Source organism: Camarhynchus parvulus, chromosome 4 (genome assembly GCF_901933205.1).
Source record: "Camarhynchus parvulus chromosome 4, STF_HiC, whole genome shotgun sequence".
NCBI lineage: Eukaryota > Metazoa > Chordata > Aves > Passeriformes > Thraupidae > Camarhynchus > Camarhynchus parvulus.
In genome coordinates, this window is record NC_044574.1 from 23,428,603 (window position 1) to 23,441,384 (window position 12,782).

The window sequence follows — 12,782 nt, forward strand, 5'->3', positions numbered from 1 at the left end:
CTTCAGTGGGGCAAAAACTGCCTTAATGATCTAGATTTCTGCTGCTTCTAAATACTGTTTTTTCCTGTTTAAAATAATGCTGAAATAGAATCCTGTATAGAGCAAATTGAGGCATTATTTTAATATAGATATAATAAATCTGCACTATTTGGAATTAAAAAAATAATGTGTGAAATAACTAACATTACTGCAGTGATACCTCCCTGTTTCTTCAGTTAACTGTGCAATCGATTGCTATATGGAACAGAAGATCAATATCCTGCAAGTATAGAAGCCAGATATGGAATTTCTTAATGGAGATAAAACACCAACATTCACTATGCATTTGACTTAAATCTAGAGATGGGTGGAGAAGAAGAGACAGGTATGTGAGGTACTCTGCACACATTTCTTTTTATAAAATTTCTCCCTCTTTTTTTTTTTTCCTTAAAGAATTACATTTCTACTTTGGAAATCACATTCTGGCAAAGGGGAAGAGTTATCTTTTGTAGGAACACAAAGTCCAAGATCATGGACAAAGTAATATTAACAGGAGACAGAGACATTCCAAGAAGCCAAGTTAAACATCTTAAATCAGCATTAAGGTAAATCAATTAAAAAAAAACCAGGGAAGGATAGCTTTAATTTTAACACTCTTTAGTTTCTGCAATGGTAAATGAAACCTAAAGCTGGCAATGGAATGTGGAAGGTTCCTTAGGAAGAGGATTACAGCATTGTGGGACTGGATCAACTTTTATGAAAATGGTTTCTGCAGGAACTAGATGAAGACTCTTTTCATCTCTCCTTTCTGAAGGAAGGAAAAACCTGTGATAGTTCAGGGCTTTGATATATTAATGGTCCAAAGCAAAGTTCTGAATAATGATAAAAACTGTACCTTAAGCTCCTGGAAAGATAACTTATTTCAGATTTATCGCAGCAGGCATTAATTATTAATGCACACTTATTCCTCAGGCCTTTTCCTACAGTATTTTTTATTGTATATTTAACATGTTACTGTAAGTAAAAACAAGTCTTTAAAACTGGCAAAGTTAAACATGTCTTTCTTGCCACACCAGTACGTTCTTCAAGCCAAAAGTTCAGCTGCAAATTGTTCTTGCAAATCAAAACCTAATTTTTTTTTTGAGTATAAAGACATTTTGAATGTAGAAGAAAGGAAATCACAATTTGCTGAGTAGATGTAGACTGTATATAATCAGAAACATTATAAGGGACTGACATTTCCTTGTTCTATGGCTCCACTCTGGTAATATTACTACTTTAATGTGATTTATAACAAAAGCAAAAACATACTAAAGTATTTTTACTTTAAGAAGGCAGCACTAAAGAAACTAAAATGGAAATCTGTTGCTAAAGTATTCAGTGAAGACCAGACTAAACACTTTAGCCAAACAGCACAGATTACATGCTGTATGTTCAAGCCGCTCCAAGAAAAAACAAGCCAAGTGCAGACATAAGGAGAGGCAAAGGAATGGAAAAAAAAACCCCAACCCAAACCAACAGCATATATAATAGGTGATTATGGTGTTGTTTGAAAAAGTTGTGTGAAAATTTGAAGGACACAAAACTTGAAAGAGCCTCTATTATGTGATTGTAATTTTCTAATAAAAAATCCTTCCTATTTAAATCAAATCCCTCCTATTTACAGTGTTAACTGTTACAGTGAGAAATCTGCCAGTGCCCAAATTAGTCTGGTATTTTCATGGTGTCAAATACTGTAATATGTACAACTGGCAAAGAACAACATAGTTTCATGCATCAAGTGCCAGCAGCAACACCCCTCTAGCAGTGCAGTTTAATGGAGGCTATCAGACTAGAGCATACTGCAAACCTCTCTCCCTCTTTTTTTGGCAACCTTAAAAATATAAAGACGCAGTCATTACACTGGAATTTACATGACCTATTTTTCCAAACGTATGATTAACACATTACCAGCATCACGCCCTTGAAGAAAAACGATTTTGTTTCTGATACTTGTCCAGACACTGAACACATGAAGTAAGGAAACAGTTCCCAGGACATGCATGAAACTGTCACTTGACATCACACACACACACACACACACACACACACACACACACACACACACACAAGTTCCAATCAAGGCAAATTTTCCTCCAGATTTTTTGACACGTACAATGGCAGCGTATTGAATAATTATTTATTTTGCTTTTGTGATTCATGGCAAGAGACAGCCTTTTTGAGATTTATGAGCACATCCTCTGGATGACATAGGCTTTATGTATTGTATTAGAAGTGTAAATGTTTGTCCTTGTTTATTTAAATATTGCACACTATGTATCTACAAGATAAGTACTGAAATGGCAAAGTCACAGGCAAACTAGCAATGCCTAAATAAATTTATTTCCCAAAATATTAAATATTTTGAATATGAATTTCAAATTTTCTTACATTACTTTTATTGAGAAATACATATATTGAGAAATACTACATAAAAAACCTTATTTGTCTCTCTGTTGTTGTGCTACTAAATAGCCAGCACTTTGAGATTGTGATCCCTACAAGCTTTAGACAAATTACCCCAAGCAGCCTTCTGCAGTTTTCACAGGACAACTGTGTTGAGCTACCCATGTGTACACAGTTCACCCTAAAACCAAATATTATCTTTGGCACTTACTTATTCATTATTTGCATTAAAATTAAAAGTTACATCTATAGTGGAAACAGTTGGGGTGCTGGTGGCAGAAGGAGGCTCTCCAGCAGGGGCCGTGAAGGAATCAGAAGTGGGAGTACATGTGATTGAGACACAAAGCTGGCTGTGACTACTTGGTCTTTATTGTGAAGCATCTAAGAATAGGTGGTAAATAAGCAGACCTTTAGTAGTCTTCTGAAGGCCACATCTTCCATGTTTCCCTGTTTGAAGGGAAATAAAGGACAAATGAGGCTCAGGGATGCCACTTCCTTTGAATGGGATGAATCACACCATGAGGGATTGATCTGCAGCTTGGGAGACGACCTTACCTCCGTCATGGAGAACCAGGCATAAGCACATAAGCATGTTCTGACTGTTGTGACAGGAAAGTTGTGACTGTAAGAGGGTCCTGTGGAGCTGGGGCAGTGCTGTATGAAGCCAGCTTTCTTTGCTGCCTTGAGACTCGTGCTCAGTGCGCCTGCATCAAGGCAGGGGTTGAGTCCCCCACTGCAAGGCACCTCACTACAAGGGGCTCCAGGATCCCCACAGACCTCATTTCCTGGAGGGCTCTAAAGGGCTTAGTATTGCATGCATGGACAAAAGAGTGCAAAAATCTGTTTTATACAACACATGTACACCAGATAAATTGTAAAAGAAAGTGGATTGGTCTGTCTCTTCCTCCTCTCTTACCCCTGATCCAAACCACTAGGGAATCTGAAATGTTGTTAGGATTGGGAGCATATTAAATTGTGAGCTTGTTAGCCAACACTTCCAAGATTTGAAGTTTGTTGTGTGAGTTGGGAGCTTGTTGAACTTAGTTGTAAAAGTTAAGGGCTTGTTAATCAACACTTTTGAGACTAAATAGCTGTCTTGCTGGAGTTAAGATGATGATACAATATGACATAAAAGTTCCCTGACTTTTTTTACACCTGGATTGGTGTATTTGTTCAGCGTGATGAGAAGTTCTAAAGAACATCAAGCACCCTACCAAGTGGGTTGTGACACCCCGTTTGTTTTGTTTTAAAAATAATTTTATTTGAGGAGCTCTGCCCCTAAAACCCTTTTGCACCTTTCATATGAACACGTGTTGATAAATTCAAAACTCTTGTTTACTTAGTTTCTTTCATGGTGACTTCACAACAGCTCTAATTTAGGGCTACTTATAATCATTTCAGTCCATCAAGAGCACATCTCTTTTCTTTCATCCTTCCATAATCCTCCACTGTCCATCTCCATCAAGTGTCCATTGCTTGCTGTAGACAATGAAGCTCTCTCCTAATCAGCTGTTTCTCTATTCTGTTGCAGCTCGTAGCTTCCACAGCAATCACCGATGCCAGACCCCACCCGACACTCCTCAGCTTCCTTAAAAACTCATTCTCCTCTGCCATTTCCCCTTCAGTATGAGCCTGCAGACCCACGGCGTCATTCCAGACTGTGGGAGATATCCTCAACATTAAAAATTTTAGTAAAACTGGGCAGCAGCAGCAGAAACTAAACACTCACGCTTTTTGTTACAAGTGTGAAACCTGTCACTACACGGTTGAGAGATGTCACCGCGCTAGCTGCCGGCGATCCCCCGCCGTTGCTGAACTCAGCCCCGTAGCACCGTACCCAGCAGCGCGGCTCTCACCACGCAGCTCTGCGGTCCCTCCCACGCATGTTTCCCAGCCGCCTTGCGGCGCGGCGCGGAGCGGCTCTCGGCCCTCAGCCCACTGTCCTCGGCCCTCAGCCGGCCGGGCGGCACCGCGGGCCCGGGCGCGCAGGGGAAGGGGCGGGGGCAGCGCGGCGCCTCCTCCCGGGTTGCGCTTCCCCGGGCGGCCGGGGAGCGGCGCTGTGTCCCCGCGGCGCACGCCCCGCCCGAGCCTGCCCTTCCCGCGGCCGCAGCCCCGCGCCCGCCGCCGGCGGCAGCGAGCGAGCTGAGCCGAGTTGAGCTGAGCCGAGCGAGGTAACGGCCGGCGGGGTCTGGCGGCGGGACCGGGGAGGAGCTTTGCCCTCCCCCCGCTCCCGATAGGGCGCGGAGCTGTTCGCCGCGGTCTCTCGGGGGCGGGAAGCGGGCGGCCCCCGCGACGCGTCCCGTATGGCGGAGGGCCCGGGGGACCCGTCCCCGGCGTCACGGCAGAGGAGTTGCCTGCGGGTGGGAGGGGAGGCAGTGGGGCGGGGGCGGCGCAGCTTGACCGCCCGCCCGCGGCCGGGCTGTGGGCGCGGGTCGTCGCCGGCGAGAAGCGGCAGAGGCAGTGGCCGTGTGGTCGCGGGCGGCCCTTTCGCCGCCGGGCTGGGGCCGCCGCTCGGGCCTGCTCTCCCTGGGGCCTTCGTGCGGCCTCGGCGCTCCCCGCCGCTGTGATGGGCGCCGCGATGCCGGCGGCCTGCCCCCCTCCGCCCGTCACCGAATTGCCCGGCCTTCTGCATAATCCCGACTGGTGCCCTGCAGGCAGCTGTGGCCGCTGCAGGAAGGGTCAGGGCCGGCGAGCCGGTAGGGAGGCTTCGGCCGCCTGCCCCGCAGCAAGCAGTGCGGGGTGCTGGTGGACTTAGTGTCGCGAAGATAAATTCACCCCGTTCAAAATGAAATCAGAGGATTCTGAGTACTCTAAGGGCATGTTCGCTCTTACAGTCGAGAACCACTGAAACGTGTTCATCGTGAGATTGCTCGTGACCTTTGTAGCACAGTATCCCTCCGTGCTTGGGACAGGATTTGCAGTTTTGCTGGTCAAGTACCATAAGGTCACTGGGACTTTGGAGGAGCCTGGCTTCAAAAGCGAGAACCCCCCTCCCCATATTTACCAGTACTTCTCTTAACTCATGTACTGGAAGACTGAGGACAGCGTGACTGTTAAGAGAGACTTATATGCTGTTTTATACAGTGCATTGGCAAAGTTTAGTCTGCATCTTAGTCCTGTAGGAGAACCTTACAGTGAAAAGTTGAGAGTAACTTCTTTAGAACTCCAAAGAACTCCAAAAAGAGTGAAAGTTTTAGATAACCCGTCTCTAGTTGAGATTTGAGAGCCAAAGGCTGAAATACAAACGGAGAAAATTAAAGAAAGGCAGAAAAAATTAAGCATGGTATGCGTTTGTAAGGTTGAAAGTTTTAACCCTCATTCTTCCCGGCACAGTCACCCTGACTGGGACAGGGCTTGCTTGTGTCACATGCTTGCACCACGTGTGTGCAGTTCGGGTTCCTGTAGACTGTGTGAAGAACTGGTGAGGAAAATTTAACAGCATCAAAGCACGTGTTAAAATCCTGTATTTTATTTTTCAATAAATACAGGCTTTTTCTTACTGTCTCTTGGTTTTTGTTTTGCTTTTGCTATGGAGTTGGTCTCTATTTCTTGTTGCCTTGTTTACACTTTTTTTCTTTAATCCTCTTCCTCTTTTGTATTAGTGTTAATGCATTTCATCTGGGGAAGCCACTGATACAGAGGGAATATAAAAATGTTACATATGGGGCTTTGGGGGATTTTAGGTCTCAGGTGTTGTGCAGTCTCTTGTCTTTTACTCCTGCCTGTGTACTTTGTAATCTATGCTAAGTGGCTGACAGAGTCAAATTACTATTTCAGGAGTGTTTATAGAGCTAAATTTACATGCAGAACAACTCCATTAAAAAAATAATCCTTGACTTTTAAGAGGTTGCTGCCTTAGTTTTTCTCATAGAGGCTCTGCTACTGTAAGAATGCCAGTAGGGCATTAATTAGCTGTCAGTTATATTGCCTGTCAGAACTGAGTAAGGCTGAGTTTTGAATAGTCTCTGGAAGCACGATGTGGGCAAGTTGCAGCTCCAGGACTTCTGGAGTTCTCTTTCCTCTTTCCAAATACCTCTCTGTAACTTGTACTGGGGAGTTGGAATAAAATCTTAAGCAGTAGTACTGATGTCAGGTGTGGAATTCCAGAAGCACCGACATTACCACAAGATTCCTCTTTGAGCCTGCAGCATCGCTTCAGAGACTGCGCATAGGCCACAGTAACACAGCTGGGGAGTGTGGAGTGTGCGCTGGGGACAGCCCAGGTAGCCCAATAGCTCAGCATCCTGGAAGGTCTCCCCTCAAAGCCAAATTTGCCATGGGAAACCCTTTCTTCAGCATGCTTTAGAGGGCTGTGAGCTGTATGGGAGAAGGACATAGAGGGGAAGCTATAAAAGGATCAAATATCTCTAAATGTCCCCAGAAGTGGAAAGACATTTTGCAGATACTCTTTACTATTTTCTGAAAAAAACTCCACAAACTCAAAACCAAAAAAAACCCCAAGCAACAACCTTCTCCTCCTAAACAAGGAGAATAACTGGTTGTTTTTGTTTTTTTTTAGTTTGTCATGCTGCATATCTGCACTCTTCATAATACCAGGGCCACTTGCATTTTTTTGCCCAAATCCAAGTTTTGTCCTTCAACACACAGCAAAAGGAAGTTCCTTTCAAGCAGGCCTGGTGGTGAAGAACACACTCACTGATGGCTTTCCTCCTCCTACATCACTGCTTTAATCATGTACATCCTGCAGATTTGACTGTCCCTTTCTGGGAGCTCCATGGAAGGGCTCCAGCAAGAGCAGCTTTGTGTCTTGAAAGGAAACTGCACAATGTGGGGTTCCACAGCTTCTGTCCCCTGTGAAACATTTGGTGACTTCCACTGCAGGTTGACTTCTCATGACATGGCATGTTCAGAAGAGTTTTTGAGTCCTTCCTAGGAAACATGGCTCTGTTCTTCCTGCAGGCTGTGTTTGCTTCATAAGCATCTACTTCAGATGAGTTTGTGCTGGTTTTGTACTCTTGAACTTTGTGTGTAGTTGGATGAAGCTTTTGTTTTTTCTCAAAGGAATACTTATTTTGCAGCAGCTTCAAAAGAATCTGTCTGACCTGGGACAGACTTAAAAATCACAGAAGTGGAAAAAGATCCTAGCAGAACAGATTGCATAAAGCAGGTGTGTGTAAGTTAGTTAGGAATTAGACCTATTTGTCGGTGTATTGCACTTTGACAGAACTTGATATGACAAAAGAGGACCTTTGTTAAAACTGTGGAACAGGACCTTGGAACAACCAGTAGGAATAACACAGAGTGGAAGAAGGAGAGAGCAGAACAGATCCTTGAAGTGTTTCCAGAAGCACTGTCTTGAGCTGGGTATGGATTTTCACATTCAATAATGAAGTGACCTATTCCCTTGCTGACTGCTGGCAGAAATGGAAGACAGCAAAAGACTCCCAAACCATCTTTGCTACTCCTACACTCACTGAGAAAAATCTGCTGGAAGGCATTTCCTGGTTTTTTCTTTCCTTTTTACCTTCTGGTTTTTAGAGGGGTGGCTTTTGTCCAAAACAGAAAATCATCTTATTTTATAAATACTAGAAAGCAAAATGAATTGCTGTCAGTTTGATTTCATTGGCTGCTTTTCCTCTTGTACTTGTATTTAAATACTTAATAGTTTTTCTCCACTCAGGAAACCTCAAAGTGCAAATGAACAAATGTGGAAATTACCTTTGTTGAAAGGATGTTCTGTAAAATAATTGAATGGCTTTTCAGCTTTTCCTGGTATGGTCTTTCTGAAGCCACTTTGTTGAGGTGAATAACTTTCTATGTCTGCAACATGTCCTTTGTTTTGTAAATTTGGATTCTCATCAAGTTTGTGCTTAAGTGAACACACAAGTTTGTGTGTTTTGATAGCAGTTTTTAATTCTTTGGAGCAGTGGAATGGAGTTAGATGTAAAATGTGAGATGGGTATCTCCATTTCTTGTGAAGAGTATTTAGGCCATCAACTTGTCATGTTAGGAATGGGACAGAATAGTTATTTCTAATTGTTTACTTAATTTAGGTGTACATGTTCAGTTTGGTTTTGGTGGTTTTTTGTGTGTTTGGGCTTTTGTTGTTGGTGTTTATTCTTTATTTTATTTTGTTTGGTGGTTTTATTGCTGATTGGGTTTTTTTAAAGTTTGTTTGGAAGCACAAGACTTGTGAGGAGTAAGCTCTAGGCTAATATGTAAACTGGAATTGTCAGACTTTGAGTAGACCTAACATCTTTGGTACGTACACAATGGATTAGGAGTTGGCAGACGCTTTGATGAACCCAAGTGCAGTTCTTTAGCATTACTAAGACTTTACAAATAAGCTGTGTAAGTAACATAATCTTATTTTAATGTGCCAGATTTTACTTGCCTAATTTCCCACATGGTGGAATGAATCTAGTCTTCACCAGCATGGATATGTAAACCTTTTCAAGATGGTTAAGAACTATGGCGAAGAACCAAGTGGAATGGCAAGTGAGGAAACTTACATTTATTTCTAGCTAATTCTTCTGCTATGTTATTTCATTATCTGATGTAAGTCAGCTTTTTAAAAATAAGAAGTCATCTAAAAACTGAAATTGGGTATCTGTTCTTATCCTTAGGAAAACTTACAGTTGAGCTCAGCTTGAACTGTTGGGTACTTATTTAAGATATTAGCTGTGCGTAATCTACTCAAACCTATTGCTCAGTGTTAAAACTGCTTAAAGTGAGCAAAGTACAAATCTTAATTTGTATTCTGATTATTCCTTTGTCAGGAGGAAGCAGCCACTTCTGCTGACATCTGATTTATATATTAGAAAGTATGGTTTCCTGACAGAAGAGTGCATTATAGTTTTTAACAGCAGATCTTTATTAAATGTGCCATCAGTGGTGGTTTTGGAAAGATGAGAAAGGAGCCACTATGGGGCAACTCAGTGAAGCTAAAGATGTAAGTCCTGTGCCATTGCTATTTTATATGTATTACAAATAGGAATTTTTTTCCAGTCCCCGCTTGTAAGTATATATGTGCATGTGTTTGTTTTTTTTAAAAAGCCAGAAGGTTCACATGGACATTGCATGATAAATATTTTATATAGTTTGAAATTAAGAAATTATTAAAAAACCCCAAAAGTAAGGCAGACTAAAAAGCTGTCACCACCACCCAACCAAAACCAAACCAATCTCTTTTATATGTATGGAGTTAACTACCTTAAAGTATTCAGAGAAATTTAAAAATATATACAAATTGGGCAGCTTTGTTCATATTGTTTGACTCTTGCCTTGTGTCAAGGAGACAGACTTCCTCTGTCCTTAAAAATGAAGAGAAGTAATACTGATAAATTATTTGCCATTTGAACTTGGTCACATTTAAACCAGAAGTTTCTCAAAGCTGCTTAATGCTTTTAGTAAACCTTCAGTAGTAGTTAGAATACTTCTCTGATCTGTTTGCTTAAAAATAAGGCCTTGTAATGGCCTCAAAATGCTTTCTTTACTGCTGATGGTTTCCTAATGCAATCTTTTTGATTCAAAAAGTAGTTTAGTATTTTTCTTCCTCTATTCCATGTGTTCTGCCTGCCCTTGAATACTCCTTGTTTGCTTCTTTTCCTGTACTTCAGATGTTATGTGTAATAGGAATTGCAGTCAGAGTATGTTTTTCAGCAGCATGTCCTTACAGGATTGATCATTATAAAAGAGCTGTATTCAAACACTGGCAACACTTGAAGTGTTCTGTTTAAAGTCTGTTGCTGCACAGTAATGTCAAGGTGCATGAATAACTTTCTCCCTTGCAGGATCTTTCCTTTGTCAGTGAACCTCTTTGACTGAGGAACAATCACATTTTTTAGCACGGGCAACATTGTTTAAGTTAGGACAACCTTTTCTACTGGCTAGAGGATTAATCAGTTAGATACAGAAGTTTGAAAAACAAGGCTGCTGTAACTTTTTTTGTGATTGTTGAATACTTCTTCATGACAGTGAAGAATGGTGTAAGGATGGCTAATCAGAGAGGTGAACCAAAAAAAGTGTGATGAAAAAACCAGCTGCAGTTGTCCCAGCTCAGTCTGGCCAATTAATACAACTAGTATTTTCTATGGTTTCTCCTTTATTTTTGGAAGTCTGCTTCTTCCTTTTCCTGTGTATTGTTTTCCTTGTCCTGCATTTCAGACTTCCTTGACCTTGTTATTGTTTCAGACATCCGTCTGGTTTGTCTGTCTAAAGTCCATATAGACATAATAGAAACTCCTGGAGTCCTAGAGTTGTCTGTTTTGCTTTCATAACTTTCTATGACTTGAGAACATAACAGTCAACATTCTGCTAAATGTTCAATCTCTTGGTTGTTGGAAGAGATTGATAGAGGATAATGGATCAGTGCTGTTTGAATCTGGCACTAATTTGGCATTGTCATTTGTGTGCCAGTGATCCAGGGAGGGAAGGACTAAGTGAAAATGGAAGTGCTGCCGTCTGTTTATCTGCACATGTTGAATTGATTGGTCATCGCTGGCAAAATACCTGTTTTATATAAAAACAGGTATTTTATGGCCTACTCAGTAATTGTTATTGGTAAATAGTGAGTCTTTGCTGTAATTTCAGATTTCTGAGCCTTACTAAGGTTTGCTTCTGAATAATTATTTTTAAAAAATATAAATTAGTTTATTATGATCATCACAAGAACTCAACAGAGCTTTGATACTGATATAAATAAGAAGAGGAGACCATGCTGTACTTCGTGCTTGCATTTCTATTAATAAATGCTTTCCTTTTCTATACAAGATTAATGCAGTAATTGCAGTTATTACAGATGCTGTAATGTAACTAGATGTGTTCAAAGGCTTCATGGCAGAAGTGTAGGGGGTGGACAGAAGCCTCTTCTTGCTTTATGGTTTATACAGTTGTAAAGTGTTTTTAAAAATTAAAAAAAACTCCATCCAGGCTGAGGCACTTCTGGATATCACTTGGTTCAACCCAGTAATCACATTAAGCAGGAGTGCCTAAAGCACGTTACCCAAGCCCTGAAACAGCCTGGTTCAAGCAGGGCTGTTTGGTCAGGTTTTGAGAATATGGTGGGGTTGCAGACTCCCCAACCTCTCTGCCGGTGTTTGAACGCTGAAGAATTCCTGTTCTTTCTTAAAATGTTATGGGTGGGGGCAAGTCAAGAAAGACTTGAAAGATTTGATAACATGTTACATCTTCCAGTACTTTCATAAGAGGAGTAGTTTCTGAATGTTAACTGAATGTAGATGTTCCATAATGTTAACTGATCCTCAGTAGCAGAGGAGTATTTGTGAACTGTCCGCCTGGCATTGCAAACTTTACTTTTCTGGATTTCTCTTTTAAGCTACATTCTATTTTTTCTTTCTTCCAGATGCAGATTGCGTGTCTAGTTAACTGGAAAATAAGGCTGCTCTAGCTGTCAGCCATTTGAAAAGAAAAAAGGCAGACATCTAGAAAATGCTTTCCTGTATGCTTATGTATATTTTTAATCTTTTAGCTACTTTAATAGAAGACATGGAAATGTGATTATGTATTTTATTAAAGTTTTTCTGGTTTTTTTTTTTAAATTCCAGGTCTGCAACTTCTGTTCAGTCTATCCCAGTTAGGAGAGCTTTTTTTGTGATTTTTAAGCTTGGTGCTGTCAGCCCTGTGTGAACAAACCAGAACAAAAAGCACGCTGGGTATTAGAAAACAAAATGCCACGGAAGAGGAAAACTGGTGGGAGTCCTTCTCAGAGGAATGGCAATTCTGACAGAACTGCTGTTGCTGTATCCCAGGGGGACCCAAGCCACTTAGTGGCACAAGCAATGCGTTGTGTCAATAAGGAAGAGCTCTTCAACAACATGTCAGAGATGTTTTCTGACCTAGATCCTAGTGTGGTTTATATGGTTCTGTCTGAATGTGACTTTAAAGGTAAATAATATACAGCTGCCATTACAGTTTTGTTTCATGTGCAGATAGCTCTTAAGTGGTGCAACTCCAGAAAAGTTGGTGTGGGTGGTGCAATCATATTTGTGAGTTTAACTTTTTATAAGTAGGTGAGTAATAATGTTTTGAAATTTTACAACCATGTAAGATTCTCCAATTTTAACAGTGTTTCTGTGAGCCTGATAAATGGAGCAGTGTGCTCCATAAATGGAGGTACTGTTTGGAGTGGATTGTTCTGTGACACAGAGCAGGCACTGGTGGAATTGTGAGGAGAATCTGGTTTTTCCAATTAGTTTCTGTGCCATATTCTGCAAAATGCTTAAGCTGTTTCTGTACTAGGGGTGTTTGATGTTCTAGATCACAATTTTTTGATGGTGTGCCATATGTGGTCCTGGAAAGCATTTGCTTTTCCTTAAATACTTGAACTGAGCTTTTGTTTTACATTTATTTTGCACTGTCATCTTGTCGTGTCCACT

The 12,782-nt window shown here is 41.3% G+C and overlaps 1 protein-coding gene across 3 annotated transcripts in view; it reads left to right on the plus strand.

Annotated features, from left to right (window-relative positions):
* The first annotated feature begins 4,532 nt into the window (after positions 1-4,532).
* N4BP2 (NEDD4 binding protein 2) overlaps positions 4,533-12,782 on the plus strand; it is a 36,025-nt gene continuing 27,775 nt past the window's right edge. For 2 of the 3 annotated variants that reach the window (XM_030947264.1, XM_030947265.1), the window contains exons 1-5: positions 4,576-4,595; positions 6,944-8,187; positions 8,769-8,883; positions 9,165-9,337; positions 11,952-12,291. In XM_030947264.1, the coding sequence (XP_030803124.1) occupies positions 12,075-12,291 (217 nt within the window). In that variant the 5' untranslated portion in view covers positions 4,576-4,595; positions 6,944-8,187; positions 8,769-8,883; positions 9,165-9,337; positions 11,952-12,074. Of the gene's footprint in view, positions 4,596-6,943; positions 8,188-8,768; positions 8,884-9,164; positions 9,338-11,951; positions 12,292-12,782 lie in introns of all 3 variants that reach the window. The other variant, XM_030947263.1, reaches the window with a different exon arrangement.